This window comes from Zonotrichia albicollis, chromosome 32 (genome assembly GCF_047830755.1).
Source record: "Zonotrichia albicollis isolate bZonAlb1 chromosome 32, bZonAlb1.hap1, whole genome shotgun sequence".
In the NCBI taxonomy this organism is placed as follows: Eukaryota; Metazoa; Chordata; class Aves; order Passeriformes; family Passerellidae; genus Zonotrichia; species Zonotrichia albicollis.
This window is the reverse complement of record NC_133850.1, coordinates 66,114-87,892: the sequence shown is the minus strand read 5'-3', so window position 1 is coordinate 87,892 and position 21,779 is coordinate 66,114. Positions and strand designations below refer to the sequence as shown.

Genomic DNA, 21,779 nt, shown 5'->3' with positions numbered 1-21,779 from the left:
CTCCGCCCTCTCCGCGCCGCTTCCGCTTTCGCTTCCGCCTCTGCGCCTGCGCCAAGCCCGTGCTTCCCGCCTCAGGACGGGACACATGCGCAGAGTGAGAGAGTGGCGGAAGTGAAGCGGTGGCGGAGGAGGAGGCGCCATGTGAGTGAGGGGCGGCGGGGCCGGGCCGCGTCCCTCGTGTCCCCTCCCGGTCCCTCGTGTCGCGCTGTGTTCCCTCCGTGTCCCTCTTGTCGCGCTCTGTCCCCTCGTGTCCCTCCCGCTCTTCAAGGCCCCGCGTTTCCCGCGGTGTTCGCGGCTACCCTGTCCCCCCTCGGTGTCCCCGGTTCCGCCCCTCGGTGTCCCCCAGTTGTGACCCGATTCCGCCCCTTTGTGTCCTCTCGGTGTCCCCTCACCAGCTGTGACCCGGTTCCGACCCTCTGTGTCCCCTCGGTGTCCCCTCGGTGTCCCCTTAGTGTCCCTCCTGTTCCAACCCCGCTGTCTGCGTATCCCCGGTATTGTCACTGTCGTAGGGAGGCGCTGGTCGTCACGAGGAGGTGACACTGTCCCTGTCACACTGTCCCTGTCCCGGGGAGGTGACACTGTCCCTGTCACACTGTCGCTTTCGCAGGGAGGCGCTGGCCGTCACCGCCCAGCTCTGCGGGCCGGAGCTGGAGCGCTACGGGCGCTGCGTGGCCGCGAGCCCCGGGAGCTGGCACCGGGATTGTCACCAACTGTCCCTGAGCGTCACCGAGTGTGCATCCAACCAGTGAGTGACACAGACTGGGGGCACTGGGATTGTCACCAAGTGTCCCCAAACGTGAGTGACACACACTGGGGACTCTGATCCCGATCCCTGGGGCTGATCCCAGGGATGGGTCCTGTGGCATCGATCCCAATCCCGATGTTTTCCCCGATATTTTCCCCACTGTTTTCCTGATTTTCCCCAATGTTTCCCCGATATTTTCCCTGCTATTTTCCCATTTTTCCCTCCTGTTTTCCCCCCGCCTTTCAGCCCCCTGGTGCGCCGGATCCGCCGGGATTGCTCCGACTCCTTCGGGGCCTTCGAGCGCTGCCTGCGGGAGCGGCCCCGGCGCGCGGCCGAGTGCGGCCCCCAGGTCAGCCAGTTCCTGCTCTGCGCCCAGAATGTCACCCAGAGTGGCACCCCTGGGGACACTGCCACGGCCACCCCCAGCGCCACCCCCAGGGACAGCCCCAGTGCCACCTCCGCAGGTGAATTTTGGGGTAAAAATGGGAATTAAACCCCCAAATGAGGCCCCCACGTCAGCCAGTTCCTGCTCTGCGCCCAGAGTGTCACCCAGAGGGTCACCCCCAGTGCCACCTCCGCAGGTGAGGCTGGAACCCCTGGAAGGCAATTTGGAGCTGGAATTTTGGGATAAAAATGGGAATTAAACCCTAAAAACGGCCCTGGCCCCTCCTGCTTCAGGAAATGCTGGAAATTTGGAATTTTGGGACAAAAGTGGGATTTGAATTCCCCAAAATCCACCTAGGTGCCACTTTTTTCCCATGGAAAAGCTGGAAAAAGGAAATTTGGGAAAAAATTGGAATTTTGGGATAAAAATGTGATTTTTCCCTCCGTTTTTTCCCTCCCCAGAGAATCCCTGGAATTAAAACCCATCCAGGAATGCCGAGAAAGCCTCAGAACCTTCTGGAATCTCCTCCCAAATCCTGGGAATTGCCTCTCTGGAAAAGGAGCCCTGGGATGTGGGGCCTGATCCGCAATTCCCTGCGGATTCCCGGGTTTTTATCCCAAGAATTGGAGGAAGAAATTAAAATTCCAGCAGGGTCTCCCCAGGAATCTTTGGGATGGGACCAAAAATTCTACTTTTCCTTCCAATTTTTTTCCTTTTTTCCCCTCCTTTTTTCCCCATCTTTTCCTGCCTTTTCCCCCCACCTTTTCCTTCTTTTTCAGCTTTTCCTTGGCTCCCTCCCAGTTTTTGGGGTTTTTTTTGGGAATCTCGTGTTCCCACGGAATTATTCAGAGATTGGAGTCGCTGTTTTCCATGGGAAAAAAAACCTCTGGGAATTCTGGAAGCCTTCTCAACCCTTGGGAGCCCCAAAATTCCGGGAATTCCAATCCCACCACCCTCCCCCAAATTCCTAAAACTTTTCTGTCTTTTTTTTTCCTTTTTTTTTCCTGGGATTTATTTCCTACCAGACATACAAAAAAACCCCAAAAAAACAACAACAAAAAACAAACAAACAAACAAACAAACAAACAAACAAAAAAAGAAGCATTCCCAAAAATTTCTCCCCCAAAAATTCCCCAAAATTGGCACGGGAGTAGAGGGAAGATCCCAAATTCCAGCGGAATGCTGGGGGTTGGGGGTCGATCCCAGTTTTTTTGGGATTCCCAGGACTGGGATTTTCGGGAATTCCAGGCTGTCAGGAGGTGAAGTAGGAGCTCTGCATGGAGTACAGGCGCTCCATGGGATTCCCAGGCTCGGGCATTTCGGGAATTCTGGCATTCCCGGGGTACAGGCGCTCCAGGGCATCCCTGGGCTCGGGGATTTCAGGAATTCCAGCATTCCCGAGGATCAGCTGCTGGGAATTCTCTGTGGAGATCAGGGCCGCTCCCAAGGATCCCAGGGTGTCCCCGTCCAGCTCCTGGAAAACTCCCTCAGAGTCTGGGAAAAGGTGGGAAAAATCAGGAAAAATTGGCAAAAATTGGCAAAAATTGGGAAAACCGGGATGGAGCCTGGGGATTCCCAGCCCGCCCCAGCTGAATTCCCGGAATTCCCAGAATTCCCTGCAGTTACCGTAGGGCCGGAGCTCCGGGGGGGTTCCCCGGAACATTCCGGCCTCGCTCCCGAATCCGTTGGGCTCCAGGGACGGCGGCGGAATCCGGGAAAACGGGACCAGGATCCGCTGCAGGCCTGGGAACGTGGGATATCAGGATGTGAGATATCAGGATATGGGATATTGGGACGTGGGATGGGGATGTTGTGACTTCCCAGTTCCTGATCCCTCCATCCCTGATCCACCCCATTCCCATTTTCCCACCCCCATTCCTGTCTTCCCACCCCATTCCCGTTTTCCCACCCCATTCCCGTCATCCTGACCCTCCTCATCCTCATTCCCATCCCGGCCGCTCCTCCCGGGTCCTCTCCCGCCTGGAATTCCCCCTCTGGAATTCCCGAGCTGCTCCTGCTGCTGCTGCCTGCGGGCAATCTTCTTCATCTGGGAGGAAAAAACCACGGAAAAATCCCGGGAAAATCCCGATTCTGGAGGATTTGGGGTTGTTTTCTGTCCTGGAATTCCGGGAATTCCCACCTTGGCTCGTTGGTTCTGAAACCACACCTGGACCACCCGGACCGTCAGCCCCGTCTCGGCCGCCAGCGTCTCCCGCACCTGGAAAAATCCCTCGGAATTCCGGGAAGGCGACCAGGAATGGGGAAAAATCCCTCAGAATTCCAGGAAGGAGAGCAGGAAGGGGGGGAAATTCCTTTGCAATTCCAGCCCCCGATCCCGATTCCAGAACCCCGTCCCAAAAGCCCAAAATAATCCGGGATCAATCCTGGCCCATTCCCGGCCCATTCCCAGCATGTTCCGGAACGTTCCGGCACCTTCCGGCAGGGTTTGGAGGAGACCTCAAAGGAGGCTTTGAACGCCCGGCGCTGTTGGGAGCTCAGGATGGTTCGGGGCCGCTTGGAACGTTTGGGATCCTTCCCGCCGGAATTCCGGGAGCACCGGGAATCCTGGCCCTCCTCGTCCTCGCTCCGAGCTGCGGCCAGAAAAAAAAAAAAAAAAGGAAATTTTGGGGAGAATCCTTCTTTGGGACTTGGAATTCCCAGAAGATTGTGGTTTTTTGGGCTGTTCCAGGCCTCGAATTTCCAAGGAAAGGTTTGGCTGTTCCAGCCTTAAGAAATTCTCAAGAAATCTCCCCAAACAATTTAAAAAATCCCCAAAAAGCTTAAAAAAAATTATGCAAAATACTCCCAAAAAAATACTTCAAAAAATTTCCAAAATATTCCCAAAAAACTCCCTAAGTAAATAATTAGTGATTTAAAAAAGTAGTGATTATTTTTAATTGAATTAGTGATTATTTTAATTGAAAATAATTAGTGATTTAAAAAATCACTAAGAAAAAAAGAAATCAAAAACCCCTAAAAATACCCCAAAAATTCCCTAAAAATTTCCAAAAAACCCCACTAAAATATCCCGAAAAAAATACCCCCAAAAACCCAACCCCCCCCGAAAAAATCCCCAAAAAATACCCCTAAAATTCCCAAAAAAGTACCAAAAAACCCCTGAAAAAATAAAAAGAAATACCCCAGAATTTACCCAAAAATTAAAAAAAAACTCCCCAAAAATCCTTAAATTTATTATTAGTATTATTATTATTGTTGTTAATAACAATACTAATTTTTTACCTCCATCCTCGGCGGCGGGGCTGGCGGCCCCGGGCTCGGGCTCGGGCTCGGCGTGCCCGCGGCACAGGATGCGCCCGTCCCGCAGCACGAACTCGTCGCCGCTGCGGAGGCAGCGGCCGCAGGAGCCGCAGCGCAGGCAGCGCTCGTGGAAAACGCGGCCCAGGACCCGCAGGACGCGCTCCGAGCGCCCCAGCGCGCCCAGGCAGCGGCCGCAGCGCCGCGGGAACAGCCTGCGGACAGCCGGCATTCAGGGGGGAAATGGCCCCGGGTTCGGGGGGAAAATGCTGGGATCTGGGGGGAAAATATCCTGGGATTTGCGGGGGAATATCCCTGGATGTGGGGGGAAATATCCCCAGATTTGGGGGAATATGTCCTCGGGTCGGGGGGGAAATGTCCTGGGATTCAGGGAAAATGTTCCCCAGATTTGGGGAAAAATACCCCCAGATGTGGGGGAAAAAATATTGCCAGATTTGGGGGGAAAATATCCCAGGATTGGAGTGGGGAAATATCCCAGGGGTTTTGGGGGAAATATCCTGGGGTTTGGGGGGAATATCCCTGAATCTGGAGGGAAAATATTTCAGGATTTCACAGGACAAAAAACCAGGATTTTCAGGGGAAAAAAATGAGATTTGTGGAGGAAATCCTGAATTTGGGGAAAAAATCCTGGGATTTGGGGGAAAAACCCCAGGATTTGAGGGGGAAAATAGGGTTGGGGGAAGAATTTGGGATATCAGGGGAAAAATCCTGAGGTTTGGGGAAAAAAAATGGGATTTGGGGGGAAACATCCTGGGATTTGGGTTTTTGGGACATTTCCGCCCTTTGTATCCCAGTATTTGGGGGGGTTTGGGATGTTCCCATCAGAATTCCCAAAAAAGGGTTTTTTTCCCCACATTTCCAGCCCCTTTTTTGGGAATAAAGCAACCCCAAGCTCATAAAATCCCCGTCAGCTCCAATTAGTGGGAATTAAAATTCCTGGGAATTCCTGGAGAGCCTCTCCAAGGTTTCTTAATATCCCCAGAATCCGCTTAAATCCCAATAATTCCGTCGGGGTTTCCATGGAAACGGGAATGTGGGAAAAGGGTGGGGGGGTGGGTTTTTTTCCCAGGAGTTTTTTGGGTTTTTTTTTCCCCAGGGATTTTGGGTTTTTCCAGAGGGATTTGGGAAAGGGCAGAATCTCCCCAAAAATTTGGAATGGGAATTGGGATATTGTGAAAATAGAAATGATCCCAAATCCCTCTTTTCCGAGGAGAATCCCCATTTTTGGGGCCCTGTATTTTTTGGGAATGACAGGATTTGGGAAAAGATGGACATTCCAGGGAAACACCACCCAGGAAAATCCCAATTTTTGGGCCCCATTTCCCTGGAAAAGGCCAGATTTGGGAATAGCTGAACATTCCAAGCAGCTTTTCCATGGAAAAAACCCTGGAAAATCCCATTTTTGGGATCCCTTTCCCACCCCTCCCACCCACGTGGAGGAAAACTCGGGATGTGGTCCCATTTTTTGGGATTTTCCCATTTTTGGGGAGATTTTTTCCCCCTGTTTTCCCCTTTCCCAGCCGCATTAAAAAAGCAGGGAAAAAAATAAGAAGGGATAAAAAAAAAAATCCGTTTTTTTTTTCCCCTTTGGTGCCGGAGCTGGGAATTCTGGGAATTTTAATAACGGAGCCGGGGCTGGAAAATTTAATAACGGAGCTGATCCGATTATCCCGGATTTCTGCCGGAGCAATTTCCGCTGGAGCCGGGGGGGTCGGAGCCCCCGCCCGGAGCCGCCGCTGGAATTGGATTTTCCGGAGGTTTCCCTTCCCAGCCCCTTTTATTTTATGGGAACCCCTGAGTTTTGGCAATTTTTGGGGGAGTTCTCCCCTAAATTTTTTTTTTTTTTTAATTTTAGGGGACCGTTTTTCTACCGGATTTTGGGTTTTCTGGGGAAAAAAAAGGGGAAAAAAAAGAGGGGAAAAATTAGGAAATTTAGGTGATTTTTTTTTTTTTTGGTGGATTTGGGATAGTTTTCCTTAAAAGTGGGATTTTAGTTTTGATTTTTCCTCCTGGACTTGTGGGGGGAGAAAAGAAGGAAAACAATGGGAAATTTAGGGGATTTAAAAAAACTTTTTCCTCCTGGATTGGGGTTTTTTTTTGGGAAAAAAGCGGGAAAAGAAGGGATTTTGGGCTGAGGTTTGGATCCATTAAAATTCCAGGCAGGAATTCTCCTCCCGATCTTATCCCACCTCAATTTCCTGTTGGGCTTTTCCAATTTCCGGCTTTTTCTGCCCATTCTAGGGGGAGGGAAAAAAAAAATTGGAATAAAATAAAAAATTGTAAGAGTGGGAGTGGGGGAGGGGAGGAATTAATGAGGATTTAATGAGAGGAGCTCATTAATGATTCATTAGGTGAGGGTTAATTAAAGGTGGTGATAGGGAGAGGGGGAGAAAAGCAGGGAAAAAATGGGAATAAAAAATGAGAATATGAATAATTTAAAAAATAGTTATTAATATTTACAGTAATTTTGTTATTAATCCATTGTATTTATTATCCAAATCTTTATTAGCAATTATAGAAGTTATTAATAATCAACAGAAGCTGGACTAATAATTAGTGCTGATAATTATTGTTACTAATGAGAGTTAGGTTTAATAATAATAGAAGGGAGAAATAGAATGGTAAGAATTAATAATAATTAATAATAACCCTAATAACTTGAATCAATTATAGTTAATGAGAAATAAGAATAAATAATAAGTAAAATAGACTAAAAATTTTAAAATAATAATAATAATAATAGGAGAATAATAACAGAAGGATAGTATATAATGGTACTAATGTACAATTAATAATAGCTAATAATAATTCTATTAATTTTAATTAGAAAATTTAAATAAATAAATTATATATAATAAATAGAATTATTGCTAGTTAATAATAATAATATGGATAATTATTAGGAATCATTATTAATGAGAAAATAGGGAAAGAAATATGGAAAAAACAGGGAAAATGGGAAATAATGAGAAAATTGTGAATTAAAAAAGAGGGAAAGAAAGAAAAACAGAGAAAGAAAAAAATCAGGAAAAATGGGAAAAATCCAGCCCAGAATGGGGAAAAAGCCCAGGGAAAAAATTCCCTTTTAATGAATCCCAGGAAATGAAGGGAATATGCAAATGAGGCTCCGGGAATTAATGTAATTTGGGAATTTGAAGGGATTTTTAGGGAATTAATTCCATGGGATTCATTATCCCACGGGATCCGGGAGCTGGGAAAAGGGGGATGGGAATCCCAGAATTCCCAAATTTCCCCACCTAAATCCACCCCCAGCACCCTTTCCCCTCTTTTTCATCCCAAAAAATCCCAGATTTCCCCCCAGTTTCCCAAATTTCCCCCTCTCCCTCAACCCTTGAAATCTGAATTCCCAAATTCCCCAAATTTCCCAAACCTCAATGCCAAAAATCCCAAAAAAATGGGAAAAAGACCCCAAAATCCCAGGAATTTGGACACGGATCCCGTTTTTTTTCCAGACTTTTGCCTCTGGAATTCACTGCTCCCCCAGGGAATTAAAGATTAACCAAACCTGGGCCCCTTTCCCAAAATTTTTCTGGGTGGGAAAGGGCACGGATCTGCTCCAATGGAGCCAAAATTCCCATTTTTAACCTTGGGAATGGCCAAAACTCTGGATTTTTAACACCTGGAATGACCAAATCCCAGATTTTTAATCCCCTGAGGGAGGAAAACTCAGATTTTTCTCCTGTTTTTTATGGGAATTTTGGGTCTGGGTGCTTGGAAAAGTGGGAAAATAGGGGGAAAAAGGGGAGGAAATGTGGGAATTTGGTTTTCCTGAGGATTCTCCAAATCCTGGGCCCAAATTCTCGGGGTTTTCCCAATCCATGGGCCAGGAATATCTGGGATTGGAGGTTCCTGGGAATTCCTGAGGGGATCCCGAGGGGAATTTGGGGATGGGGCGGGATCAGATCCCAAGAAATCCCCAAAATTCCAGGAAAAGTCTCAGAAACCTGAGGAAAAAAGAGCTGGAAGAGGAGTTCGAGGCGAGTTCATCCCAAAAAATTCCGGAGGAGGAGGCCGGGAACGGCTCCAAGGGCTCGGATCCCTCCCGAATTCCCAGAAATCCGACTTCAAAGGGATTCCGAAGGGAGTTTTCCTCCCTTTTTTCTATTTTTCTTTTTTTTTCTCCCGATTTACGGGACAGGTGCCTCTGGAAGGGGCCCTGGAAAGGGGAGAATTCCATGAAAAATCCCTTTGGATTTGGGGTTTTTGTGGGAAAATGATCCTATCCATCCTCAGCCAATTCCTTGGGAAAAAGGGGAGGGAAAGGAGGGAGAATTCCTGGAAAAACGGGAAAAATCGTGGAAGAAGCAGGGGAAAGCCTTGAAAGATGGGGAAAATTAGGGGGAAAAAGGGAAAATCATGGAAAAGCAGGGAAAATCCCTGAAAATGGGGAAAAAAACCAACCTCTAAAAATGTGAGGGAAAACCTTGAAAAATAGGGGTGAAAACCTTGAAAAATGGGGAAAGTCAGGGGGAAAATGGGGATAATCGGTGAAAAAAATGGGAAAATCATGGAAAGCCAGGGAAAAACCTTGGAAAATGGGGGGAAAACCTGGAAAATGGGGAAAATCAGGGGGAAAATGGGAAAATAATGGAAAACCAGGGCAAAAACGCTTGAAAAATTGGGAAAAAACCCTTGAAAAATGGGGAAAATCAGGGGAAAAAGGGGAAAAACGGGGGAAAGAAGGGGAAACTCGGGGGGAAAAGGGGAAAATCGTGGGAAAAAAAGGGGAAATTGGGGGGGAAAAGGGGGAATCCCTGGAAATGGCGGGGGGAAGGCGGCAGGGCCGGGCCGGACTCACCGCTCGTAGTCGGGCGGGCAGAGCAGGCGGCGCTCGCGGCTGAAGCAGCGGCCCCGCAGGGCGCGGCCGCACTCGGAGCAGCGCAGGCACCGCTCGTGCCACGAGCGCTCGTTCACCCGCAGCAGGAACCGGTCCCAGATGCCGCGGCCGCAGCCCGCGCACAGCACCGGGAGCGCGGCGGGCGGGGAGCCTGGGGAGCGGAGAGAGTGGGGGGAAATGCCGGGAAATGGAGAGATTGGGGAGCGGAGAGAGTGGGGGGGAAATGCCGGGAAATGGAGAGATTGAGGAGCGGAGAGAGTGGGGGGGAATCCTGGGGAAAGGGAGAGATTGGGGGGAAATCCGGGGAAATTGAGAGTTTGGGGAACGGAGAGACTGGGGGGAAATGCCGGGAAATGGAGAGCTTGGGGAGCGGGACAGACTGAGGGGAAAAACGGGGAAATTGGGGAGTCTGGGGGAACGGAGAGAATTGGGGGGGGGGGGGGGGGGGAAATCCCGGGAAATTGAGAGATTGGGGAACAGAGAGATTGGGGGGAAATCCTGGGGAAAGGGAGAGATTGGGGAAATCTGGGGGAATGGAGAGTTTGGGGGGAAAAATAGGAAAATTGAGAGATTGGGGAAATGCAGGGGAATGGAGAGACTGGGGGGAAAACTGGGATATATTGGGGAAAATCCAGGGAAATAGGAGAGTCTCAGGAAAATCCTGGGGAATGAAGAGTTTGGGGGAAAATCTGGGAGAAATTGGGAAAATTTGGGGGGAAAAAGAGAAAATTTGGGGGAAAATTGGAACATTTGGGAGAAATATGGAAATTTGGGGCAAAATGGGGGAAAGGGGAGGATTTAAGGAAAACCCGGGAAATTCAGGGGGAAACATGGGAGAACCCAGGAAGAACAGGGTTGGACATCAGGGAAGTTCCATGCGGAGCTCCCAGAAATCCAAAGGAATATTTTTCCATGGCAAAAAGAGGAATTTGGGGGATTTTGGGAAGGAATCCAGGGGATTTGGGGATTTTTTCTCACTCCGGATTTTTGGGAATTTGATTTTTCTACCTCATTTTTATCCCAACTTTCATCTCTGGCAGCTCCTCAAAGGGAAGGGAGGGAGGGAAAAATTCCAATTTTTCTCTGGCAGCGCCTCCCCCTCCTCCTCCCGAGGCCATTCCCGGGTTTCTTCTGCCCGAATTCCGGGAAAAATCCGGCCCCAGATCCCAGGGATGGAGCCCAAAAGTCCCGGGAAAAATGGGAATGAGGGGAGCCCCTGATCTTGGATTTAATTTGGAATTTCAATCCCAATTTCAATTCCAAATTCCAAACCCAGCTCCAGTTTGGACCCCGAAATTCCAAATTCTAATTCCCGGGGATTTTCCAAAGATTTTTATCCCATTCCTGAGGTTTTTCCCCACATTTTTCACTCCCCCAGTCACATTTCCCCCCACTGTGGGTTAAAATTAAGGATTTAAAATCCCAATTTCTGATTAATTTAGAGAGGAAACCCGGGAATAAATAAAGAGAGAATGAGGATGAATTTTTGTGAATTCCTGGGAAAGTGGGATCAGGGAAAAATCCCCGGGAAAATCCTGGATTCCAGCCCGGGAAAGTGAAAAAAACCACGGGAATTCTGCCTAAAAAAAAAAACAACGAGATTGGGAAAAGGGGGGGGTTGGAGCAGGGGAAAAAAACAGGAATAAAGAGGAAAACTCTGGCAAAAACGGGAAAAGGAACCCGGGAATGGGAAAAAAATCCCGAAATCGGGGATGCTGGAGGGAATTTTGGGAATTCCCAGTGATATTCCCGGTGTCATTCCCGGAATTCCTGGTACTCACCGGCTCCCGGGAGCGGCGTTCCCTGCTCCCGGCAGGACGGAGCCTCCTCCGGCTTCATCCCGGTGGCTGCGGGGGAGAGGAAACGTCAGGAAAAACCGGGGAAAAACGGGATGGGAGCGGGGGAAAACCGGGAAGGAACGGAGAGCGCAGCGGGGAGGAACCGGGAAAGCGCCGGGAGAGGAGCAGGAAGGAGAGCCGGGAGGAGACCGGGAACGGAGCGAGAGAAAATCGGGAACGGGGAGGGACAGGGAAAGCACCGGGATGGGAGTGAGGAAAAACCGGGCAAAAAACCGGGATGGGAGTGGGAGCGGACCGAGGGGGAACCGGGCAGAAACCGGGAGCGGAGAGGAGAAAAACCGGGAAAGCGCCGAGATCGGAGGGGGAAGAGCTCCCGGGATGGGAGCGGGGGTAAAACCGGGATGAGAGCGGGATGGGACGGGATAAAACCAGGGGAAAAGTGGGATAGGAGCGGGGTAAAACCGGGAAGATCCCGGGCAGGAGAACCGGGACGCGCCGTCCCCGGTGCCGCTCCCGCGGCTCCTCCCGGCGCTCCCGAACCGCCCCGGCACCGCCACTCACCCCGCCCGTCGCGACTGTCGCGACACGGCAGCCCCGACGGGACCTCCGGCGTGATCGCGGGGAACTCACCGGGACCGCGACGGCGACACCGGGACGGGGACGGCGACAACGGCGCCGCGATCGCGACAGTGGCGGCGGCGACAGCGGGATCGCGACAGTGACACCGGGCCCGGCGCGGCCCCCGCCCGTGCGCGCTCCCGGGGGAGGGGCGGGGGCGCGCACGGGGGAGGGGGCGAGGAAAGGGAGAGGGGCAGGGAATTCCCATTTTTTTTTGGGAATTGCCTTTTTTTTCCCCCAAAAAAATGGGAATTCCAAAAAAAAAAAAAAGGGAATTCCCAAAAAAACCCGGGAATTCCATCCCCGAACCCAAAGGAATTGGGGGAAATTAGGGAAATTTGGGATCCAGAAGGATTTGAGGGCAATCCAGGGGGAATTGGGAGGTACGGGGGGGAGGACAAAACTCTCAAAATTCCCAAATCCCTGTGGGATCCGAGACCTGCCCAGAACCTGAATCCCCAAACCCGGAAAATTTCCCCTGGAAATCCAAATTAAACAGGGAAAGAAATAGGGAAGAGTTTGGAAAATGCTGATATTTAGGGAAGATTATGGAAAATTGGGAACGGGGCTGACAAAAATTCCCAAATCCCTGTATCTCCAGAGAGTTTTACCTTAAAACCACCAAAATCCCGGGAATCTCCCACCCCAAACCACCCAAAAATTTGGGAAAACTCCAGGGAACTTCAGAAAAAATCAGGAAAAACCCAAATTCACCCAAACCAGAGCAGGAATCTCCTTTTATTCCCCTAAAAAATTCCCGGTTGTTTTTGGAATTTTGTGCCGCAGCCCTGCGAGGGGGTGGGAAAATCGGGAAAATTGGGAATGGGGATCCCGGATTTTAGTGGGAAAATGGGGATTTTTGGGCAAGGGGGCGCTCGCAGACGAAGAAGCACTCGAAGGTGCAGTGGACGTCGTTCCACTTCCCGGAGATCCAGAGGTGAGCGCAATCCTCGTTGTTCCCGCTGTCGTTGGGCTCCCCCTCCCGCCAAAACCTGGGAGAAAAATCGGGATTTGGGATGGGAAGGGCCAGGGAGGGAAAGCCCCCAATAAAAATCCCCATTTTTTGGGGGGGGGGGGGGGGGGGTGTTTTCGTGAAAATCCCGAGATTTGGGGAGCAAAATTCCCCAAAACTCCAACATGTAGGGAGAGAAATTCTCCAAATTTTCAGGATTTGGAGGGGTTTTTGGGAGGGAATCCCCCAAAATCCCAACAATTGGGCTCCACAATCCCCAAATCCCAATTTTTGGTTCGCTTTCTGCGGAGAAAATTCCAAGAAAACCCCCCAGATCTGTGGGGTTTCCAAGGGGGAAAAATCCCAATTTCCCTCAAATTTGTCGTATTTTTGTGGGGGAAAAAAAGCCCCAAATCCCAATTTGGGGTGGAATCCCGGGATTTTGGGCTGGAATCCCGGGATTTTGGGCTGGAATCCTGGGATTTTGGGACCCAGGGCTCACGTGAAGGAGGATTTGTAGTCAGTGCCATCGACCCATTCCCAGTTTCCCTCGGAATTCCGGTCGGTGAGGCCGATCCAGAAGCGCTCATTCCGCGCGCGGGACATCAGGAACTGCTGCAGGGGGGGAAAATAGGGATCGTTGGGAAAATCAGGAAAATTGGGATCATTGGGGGTTTTTGGGATCAGTGAGAAAAAAGGGAAAATCAGGAAAATCGGGATAATCTGGATTGAGATCACTGGGGGTTTTGGGATCATTGGGATCAGTGGGATTGTCAGGAAAATTAGGATAATCCGGATTGGGATTAGGATCTAGATTTCGGATTTGGGATTGGGATTTGGGATTTAGGATTTGCTCTGGGAAGCTGACGATGATAGCGAGGTTTGCATGGCATTTGGGAATTTCCTTCGGGGTTTGGGCTCAGGATTTGGGATTTGGGATGGAGACTTGGGATTCAGGACTCAAGATTTGGGATTGGGGCTCAGGATTTGGGATCAGGATGGGGATTTGGGCATGGGATTTGGGATCAGGGTGGGGATAAGGGATGGGGAATTTTGGGATCTGGGGTCAGGATGGAGATCGGGGATGGGGATTTTGGGATTTGGGATCACCTGCTCGGCGAAGCTGCCCACCACGGCCAGGTCGGCGCGGCGCTCCCGGCACCGCTCCCGCGCCCGCTCCCAGCTCATCCGTGCCAGCGAGAAATAATAACAATTCCCAGAGAAATATTCCCATTCCCGGGAATCCGCCCCGCACGGGAACACTGCAGGAACCACCCAGGGAAAGAAAAATCACCCAGATTCTGGGATTCGGGAATTCTCTCCCCCGGAATCCCCCAGGGGTTGGGATATTGGGAATATCCGGAGGGGAAAATTTCAGGGAGTGTTGGGAATTTTGGGACTTACGGAAGGAATCCCAACTGGAAAAATTCCACTCCTGTTTCTCCTGGTGGAGTTTGGAAGAAATGGAGGAAACTGGGGGGAAAAAAAAGAGGGAACTATTCACGAAAAATCTGAATTCTGCTTTTTTTTGGGGAATTTCTCACCCTTTGTATCCCAGGATTTGGGGATTTTGGGAATTTCCCACTCCAGTTCCAGATGGAATTTGGGGTGGTTTTTTGGGATTGGGATGGGAATGAGGGAATTCAGGGAATTTGGGATGGAACGAGGCAATGAGGATGAAATTCCAGGATTTGGGATGGACAGAGGGGGAGTCCCCCTATGCAGAATTGGGGAATTATAGGGAAATTTGGGATTTGGGATGGGAATTCAGAGAATTCCAGGAATTGGGATGGATGGGAACAGAGAGGGGGGAATCGAGGGAATTGAAGGATTTGGGACCTCAGGGAATTGGGATGGATGGGAATTCAGGCGAATTTCCCGGTCTGGACTCCAGGAAAGCCGAGGAATTCTGGGATTTGGGGTGGCCATAGCGGGGGTTCCGGGTCAGGGGCCTTGGGAACGTTTGGGGCGCCCCCACCTCTGGCCAGCGCCAGGGCGCTGAGGCCCAGCAGGAGCAGCGAGGAGAGCGCCAGGCTCAGGTACACGGCCGGGAAGGAGCGGAGCCGCGCCGGGAGCGCCCCGCCGCCTGGAAAATGGGGGAAAAAAACGGGAAATTGAGAAAAATGGGGGTGAAATGGGGAACTGGGGAGAAAATGCGGGGAAAATGGGGGGAAACGGGGAAAAACGAGGAGAAATGGGAATAAAATGGGGAGAAGTGGTGAGAAACGGGGGGAAATGGAAAAAATTGGGAAAAATGGGGATAAAATGGGAAAGAAATGGGATAAAAGGGGGGAAATCAGGGGAAAATGGGAAATAAAGCGATAAAACAGGGAAAACAGGGGGAAATTGGAGGAAATTGCATGAAACTGAGATAAAATGGGGGGGAAATGGGGAAAACCCAATAGATCCAGGGGTAATCCAACAAATTTGGGGGAAAATGGAGGGGAAATGAAAAGAAATCCAGGGAAACTTTGGGAAAATCCAGGAAAATGGAGGGAAAATGCAGGGAAAAATCCTGGGAAAAATTAAAGGAAAATGAAGGGAAAATTCAGGGGAAATGCAAGGAAAATCCCTCCCTCCTCTTCCCAGCATTTCCCCCCAGCTTTTCCCACTCTGTTTGTCCAGGGGTTAATCAATAACTGGGAATGCTCCGAGTTTGCCTCCAGGAAGGGAAAATTTGGGAATAATTCCCAGGGTTTGGGCTTCTTTCATTTGGATTCTTTTGGGAATTATTCAGGGATTCGTTCCTGATTAATTTCAGAATTATTTTATTTGGAATCATTTCTTCCAATGATTACTTCAGGAATTATTTAAGGAATTTTTTTGGGAATTATTGGGGAATTATCCAGGGAATTATTTTTTAATAATTTCCCAATTATTTCTGGGATTCTTTTGGGATTCCCAGGAATTTGAAGCTCCCAGGAGCAGAATTTTTGGGATTATCCAAATTCCCTGATCAGGGGAAGAAGAGGGAAGGAAAAGCCCTTGGAAAAACCCTTGGAAAAGCAAGAAAAATCCAGGAATTCCACCTGGGAAGAGGCGCAGGTCATCCTGGAGCTCCTCCTCGTCCATCCTGGGATTGTTGGGGGGATTTTTTTGATTTTCTGGATCAGAGGCCACAGGGGCACGCCGGGGATGATCCTGGGATTGTTTCAGTTCCTCCTTCCTCTCCAGAGGGTTAAAATTTAATCCAAGAATTTTTTGGGGCTGGATTTTTGGGCTTGGAGCCAATTCCAGAGAGTTGCAGGGTTTTTTTTCCCCTTCATCCAAGGATTTTTTGGGGTTTCTAGCAGGTTTTTAATTTTTAAGTGGATTTTTTAGGGTTTTATGGGGGGGATTTCCGTGGACGTTTGTGGAATTTTAATGGATTTTTGTGAGGCTTTCATTGATTTTTATGGATTGTTCTGATTCTTTTTTTAGTATTAGGGCAATTTTAAAAAAATTAATGGATTCATTGGATCTCGATGGGTTAGTTTTTGGGTTGCAGGGCATTTTAAAATTTTTTGGATTTAAAAAAAGATAAATTTTTGTACATTTGTGGGGATTTTTAAATTTATTTTGAGGATTTTGAGCAATGTTTCTTTGAATTTCAGAGATTTTGGCAAATTTTTATTTGAATTTTGGTGGCTGCTGGGGGCATTTTTTTGGAATTTTCAAGGATTTTCCTCCTCCCTTTGAATCAAAACCACAAATACGGAAAGAAAGCGAGCCTGGGAAATCTGAACAATCCCAAAAAAACTTAGATTTGGAACCAATCCCGCAATTCCGAGGTCACAGAGACCTGGATTTCATCACCAGGGCCAAATTCCGGCCGAATTTTTGCCAAAATTCCCGAGGATTTGGGGTCAAAACGGGCCAAAATGGCAGCAGGGCCCTGAGGAGCGGCGGAAAGGGCGGGAAAAAAGGGCGGGAAGAAGGTGGGGAAAGGGCAGGAAAAAGACGACGCCGGGGTGGTGCTGGGCGCCGTTCCTCCCCTGCCAGTCCCCGTTGTCCCCAGTGGCTCCTCGGAGCCCCCCAGGGAACCCAAAGACCCCCCCAGTAACTCTCAGTAGCTCCCAGTAACCCCCAGTACCCACCCGTTGGGGGACCCAGGCCACTCCTGCCGCCATCTTGGCTGTTGCTAACAACAAACGCCGTTGCCAGGCAACGCTTCAGTTAACTGGCGTCGGCGTGACGTCACGTCCCATACACAACGATGTCAGTTCCGGGCCCAGCACCATGGCGGCCTGGAGGTACCTGGTGGGTTCTGCAGGCACCGGGAGCGCTCAGAAAATACCGGGACGCCCCTCAGGGGTCCAGGGGAGCCTCCAGAGGTCCCGGGGGAGGCTCCGCAACCCCTTCCCCCTCCCCCCTCAAATCCACCAACCCACCCCCCGTTGACCTTAATTCCTTCTGCCGATGAGATCCAGGACGGTGATGAACGACCAGGAGCAGCTGACGCGTCCGCTCGGTGTCCCCCGGTTCTCCCAGTGTTCCCCGTTTTCCTCCCCAACCCCGGTTCTCCTCCTCCCATCCCCTCTGTGACCAAACCGGCGCCACGCTGAGGATTTGAACCGGCCGCTCGCGTTCTGGAGCGTTGAATTTATTGTTAATAAATTGCTAATTAATAAATTAATAATTGCTGCTTTCGAAGTCCCGGTTATTTCATGTCATTCCCGGTAGGACCGAGACGACCCAACCAGAAACAGTGGGTGCGCCAGTGTGTCTTTGCGTTCCGGTCCAGTTTGTCCACCCACGGCCACTGTACCTCCTTTCCCGCTCGCTTCTCGACTTCACCGGTTGCATGATTGACGTATGGCCTACCTAATAGAATTGCGCGGCGAAGGCGCCGCGTCTCTGTCGACCAATGGAAGCGCTAGCAGGGCGGGTTTGCCCGCCCCCTCCGCGCGCCGGTGTGGGCGGGCCGCGCAGGGTGGGCAGAGGGAAGGGAAGATGGCGGAGGAGGAGAAGCTGCCCGCGGGGTGGGAGAAGCGCATGAGCCGCAGCTCCGGTGAGGGCCTGAGGGCGGGGGGCTACCGGGGGAGGGCGCGGGGAAGGAGTGGCGGGGATGGGGGAGGTGGGAAAGGGAGGGGTGGCGGGGTTGGGCTTTGGAGGCGATGAGGGGGCGTGGGGGGGGCGGTGCGTGAGGAGAATTTTGGGGGGGGCTCCGAATTGGGGGGGGGGGTCTTGTGGGGGTCATCGCCTCAGGGAGAGGGAGTCACTCTCGTGAGGGAAATTTGGGTGGGGGTCCCCAGTTCAGGGGGTTCTGAAGGGGGTCTTCACCTCAGGGAAGGGGGACACCTCCGTGAGGGAATTTTCGAGGGGGCGTCAACTCCGTGAGGGGAATTTGAGGGAAATCTCCCTCGTGAGGGGAATTTGCGGGGGGAGGTCGTCGCTTCAGGGAAGGAGGGACCCCCAGTTGAGGATTTGGGTGGGGGGTCACTCCCCAGCAGAAAGGGGCTCAAAACTGGGAAGGTTTTTCGGGTGTCAGAAGTGGGTTTTTTGCGGTCCAAACTTGGTTTGGGGTCAGGACCTTGGAGTTTGAGGTCTATAACTTGGGGTTTGGTGAGTTGATCACTGATGAATAACCAATGATTGATCAATATCCCCTAGGAAGGGTGTACTACTTCAATCACCTAATGGCGGGGTCAATCCTGGGGTGTGTAATATGGTTTTTGTATCTTTAAGCTGTTTTTTCGCTGCCAGTCTCTAACCAATCAGTGATCAATAGACAATAATTGGTCAATAACTCTGTGGGATGGTTTTACTGCTTCAACCACTTGATGAACATGAGTCTGTGGTGTCCATCAGTGGATTTTTGGGGTCTTTAATCTGGTTTTTGGGTTCTATAACCTTCATGTTCAGCATCAATTAGTAACTAATCACTGATCAATAACTGATATTTGATCAATAGCTCCCTAGGGAGGCTGTACTATTTCAACCACCAGACAAGCGCCAGCCAGCAGGGTCATTGAGCTGGGATTTGATGTGAATAACCTGTTTTTTCAGTGTAAATCAATACCTGATCACCAATAAATAACCAATAGGTGATCATAAACCCCATAGGATGCGTGTACTACTTCAACCACCTAGTGAATATGAGTCAGTGGGGTCAAGATTGGGGCCTGTTAGAGGGGTGTTGGTGCCAATAACCAGGATTTTTGATACCAATCAGTAACCGATCAGTAAACAATAACCAATAAGTGATCAATAACTGATCAATACCCCCTCAGGCCGGGTGTATTACTTTAACCACCTGACAAACGCCAGCCAATGGGAGCGGCCGAGCGGGGGCGCGCGGGCGGAGCCGGGGCGCGTGCGCTGCTCGCACCTGCTGGTCAAGCACAACCAATCGCGGCGGCCGAGCAGCTGGAGGCAGGAGCGCATCACCCGCTCCAAGGAGGAGGCGCTGGAGCTCATCAACGGCGAGTGCTGGGGATTTCCGGGAGTGCCGGGGGGTCTGGGAATTCCTGGGAATCCTGGGAATGCCAGGGGGTCTGGGAATGTCGGGGAATCCTGGAAATGCCGGGGGGATCCTGGGAATCGCAGCTGGAGGCAGAAGCGCATCACCCACTCCAAGGAGAAGGCGCTGGAGCTCATCAACAGCGAGTGCTGGGGATTCCTGGGAATTCCTGGGAATGCTGGGGAAAAAACCCCTGGGAATGGTAATTTTGGGAAAAAAAAAAGGTGGGAATGGTGATATTTTTTTTTGGAAGAAAACCTGCAGGGATGTTTGTTTGGGGTGGTTTTGAGGATGTTTTGGGGCTGTGTCTCCTTTCCTGTGGAATTTGCGGCATCCAGGGAATTTTGGGAGTGGTTTTGATCCCTAAATTTGGGGTTTTTCCCATTTTTTTTTCAGGTTACATCCAGAAGATCAAATCAGGAGAGGAGGATTTTGAATCTTTGGCTTCGCAGTTCAGCGACTGCAGCTCAGCCAAGGCTGGGGGGGACCTGGGAGCATTTGGGAGAGGTGAGGGATTCATCCCAAAAAAACTCCAAATCCCTCAATTCCAGGGGATTCATCCCCAAAAAAACCCCAAATCCCTCAGTTCCACAGGATTCATCCCAATAAAACCCAAATCCATAGTTTTTTAGGGATTTATCCCTCCAAAAACCCCAAATCCCCCATAATTCCAACTGGAATCAACTCTCCCCCTTCAAATCCCTGATTTTTCTTTGGGAAACGCCCCAAATCCCAAATGTTTTATGAAATTTTGGGTGGTACTACCTCTTTTTTTAGGTTGAAACCTCCCAAAATGTGGGATTTTTTTCCCTTTATGACACAAAATTCCATCTGGCATCGATCCAGCAGGATAAACTCGCGGAATCAATCCCCCCTACCCCTTCCAAATCCCAGAGTTTTCTTTGGGAAGCACCCCGGATCCCAATTTTTTTAATGGAATTTCGGGTTGCAGGGCAGATGCAGTTGTTTTCCTCGGGAAGCACCCCGGATCCCAATTTTTTTTTGTGGAATTTCGGGTTGCAGGGCAGATGCAGAAGCCGTTCGAGGACGCCTCGTTCGCGCTGCGGGCTGGCGAGATGAGCGGCCCCGTGTTCACGGAATCCGGGATCCACATCATCCTCCGCACGGAGTGAAGTGCCTTGGGAGGGCGGGGCCTCCCGGGAATCCCGTGGGAACGGGCGGGAATCCACGGGGAGCCCGTGGGGATCCGTGGGAATCTATGGAGGCCCTCAGGAATCCATGGGGAAGCCACGGGAATTCACGGAAATCCTAGGGGATCCGTGGAGGTCTGTTGGGATCTGTAGAAATCTGTTAACGCCGCAGGAAGCCATGGGAATTCTCAGGAATCCACAGGAAGTCCACGGGAGTCCGTGGAATCCTCAGGAAATCCATGGGAATCTATGGAGATCCATGGGAATTCACAGGAATTCATGGAAGTCCATGGAGATCCATGGGAGTCTATGGGAATCCTCAGGAATTCGCGGGAACTCACGGAAATCCTCAGGAATTGATGGGAAACTATGGAAATCCTCAGGAATCCATGGGAATTCATGGAGGTCCATGGGAATCCTCAGGAATCCACAGGAAATCCATGGAATCCACGGGAATCCACGGAAATCCATGGGAATCCCGCCCCACACTCCCCACCACCAACTCCAGATCCCACAACTCCTCCATTATTCCCTCCTGGGTGGGAGCAAAACCAGAGAATTCCTGCGGTTTTTGGGAATGTTGGGTCAGCTGGAGCCGGCTCCTGGCAGTCCCTCGGTGGTGGTGGTGATAATGGTAACGATGGCGATGGCCAGCAGTGACAGTGACAGCGAGGACAGTGACCAGAGTGACAGTGACAACAAGGACAATGACAATGACCAACAGTAGTGATGGTGATGATGACCATGACCAACAGTGGTGACCATGACCAGCAACCAATGATGGTGACAACAACAATGACAATGACCAGTGGTTGTGTCAATGGCCATGATAATGGTGGTAGTGATGACAACGACCATGACCAATGGTGGTGACAATGCCCAATGAAGGTGACAATGACCAACGATGGTGACCATGACCATGAGCAACAACCAGCAAAGGTGACAATGACAATGACACCAGTAGAAACCGATGAGAGTGACACTGATGACAACTATACCGATGATGACGACGCCACCACCGAAGGTGCTGTGGCCAGTGCCAGGCCAGGCCCCTCCACCACCCCCTGCATGTTTATTTAACTCATTCCTGCTCTTTTCTCACCAAAAAACGCCCCCGATCCGAAGGCTCCGCTTGATTCAAGCCATTAATTAATAATTACTTGTTAATAAATAGCAAAGATGAGGCAGCTCCCATGGGGTCCCTCCACAGTGTCCGTCCGGATTATACTGGGAATTTCCCGGCACCATCGCTTGGACTTCAAAAAACACCGCCGGATTTTTGGGGTAAATTCACGGGAAATTGGGAAAAAGTGGCTGGAGTTCCGTTTTCCCGCCCTTTCGGAACCACAGGTTTTCAGTTTGGGGTGAAAAAAAGTTGGATTTGGGGAGGTTTTTTCCGAGATTTTTCAGTTCTGCTGTTGTTTCTGCTTCGTTCAGTGGGAAAAAAACAGGAAAAATCCCAAAAATCCCAGCTTGGATCTGTGCAAAAATTCCCAAAAAAGCTGTAAAGCCCCGGCTCTTTTCCTGCAGAAATAAATCCCCCTCCAGTGGAA

The 21,779-nt window shown here is 50.4% G+C and overlaps 4 protein-coding genes across 9 annotated transcripts; 2 read left to right on the top strand and 2 right to left on the bottom strand.

Annotated features, from left to right (window-relative positions):
* CHCHD5 (coiled-coil-helix-coiled-coil-helix domain containing 5) lies at positions 1 to 3,774 on the top strand. 3 transcript variants are annotated; one of them, XM_074530186.1, is made up of 4 exons: positions 1 to 141; positions 608 to 745; positions 992 to 1,094; positions 1,592 to 3,774. In XM_074530186.1, coding segments are annotated over exons 1-4 (753 nt in total). In that variant the 5' UTR covers positions 1 to 139; the 3' UTR covers positions 2,102 to 3,774. The 3 variants fall into 3 exon arrangements, 2 of the variants coding, with proteins under 2 accessions (XP_074386287.1, XP_074386289.1); XR_012577511.1 differs by having other exon boundaries at positions 2 to 141; positions 992 to 1,326; positions 1,592 to 1,821; XM_074530188.1 differs by having other exon boundaries at positions 4 to 141; positions 992 to 1,209; positions 1,592 to 1,821.
* On the bottom strand, positions 2,380 to 11,760 carry LOC102062392 (LIM homeobox transcription factor 1-beta). Of its 4 annotated transcripts, none has more exons than XM_074530177.1 (7): positions 11,694 to 11,760; positions 11,046 to 11,111; positions 9,226 to 9,415; positions 4,371 to 4,600; positions 3,564 to 3,721; positions 3,060 to 3,348; positions 2,380 to 2,873 (listed from the first exon to the last, which is right to left on the bottom strand). In XM_074530177.1, the coding sequence occupies exons 2-7, from the start codon at positions 11,101 to 11,103 to the stop codon at positions 2,383 to 2,385; spliced, it is 1,416 nt and encodes a 471-aa protein (XP_074386278.1). In that variant the 5' UTR covers positions 11,104 to 11,111; positions 11,694 to 11,760; the 3' UTR covers positions 2,380 to 2,382. The 4 variants fall into 4 exon arrangements, with proteins under 4 accessions (XP_074386278.1, XP_074386281.1, XP_074386280.1 ...); XM_074530180.1 differs by lacking the exon at positions 11,694 to 11,760 and having other exon boundaries at positions 2,380 to 2,624; positions 2,757 to 2,873; positions 11,046 to 11,242; XM_074530179.1 differs by lacking the exon at positions 11,694 to 11,760 and having other exon boundaries at positions 3,060 to 3,177; positions 3,271 to 3,348; positions 11,046 to 11,242.
* Positions 11,761 to 12,390: 630 nt separating this feature from the next.
* Positions 12,391 to 16,757, bottom strand: LOC102063518 (hepatic lectin-like). The gene is made up of 7 exons (XM_074530185.1): positions 16,710 to 16,757; positions 15,663 to 15,801; positions 14,612 to 14,719; positions 14,038 to 14,106; positions 13,744 to 13,895; positions 13,136 to 13,248; positions 12,391 to 12,673 (listed from the first exon to the last, which is right to left on the bottom strand). Exons 1-7 carry the CDS (start codon positions 16,740 to 16,742, stop codon positions 12,520 to 12,522), a joined length of 768 nt encoding a protein of 255 aa, XP_074386286.1. The 5' UTR covers positions 16,743 to 16,757; the 3' UTR covers positions 12,391 to 12,519.
* A 729-nt stretch (positions 16,758 to 17,486) lies between these two features.
* Positions 17,487 to 21,779, top strand: PIN1 (peptidylprolyl cis/trans isomerase, NIMA-interacting 1). Its single transcript, XM_074530189.1, has 4 exons — positions 17,487 to 17,623; positions 18,846 to 19,037; positions 19,472 to 19,582; positions 20,099 to 21,779. The coding sequence occupies exons 1-4, from the start codon at positions 17,566 to 17,568 to the stop codon at positions 20,206 to 20,208; spliced, it is 471 nt and encodes a 156-aa protein (XP_074386290.1). The 5' UTR covers positions 17,487 to 17,565; the 3' UTR covers positions 20,209 to 21,779.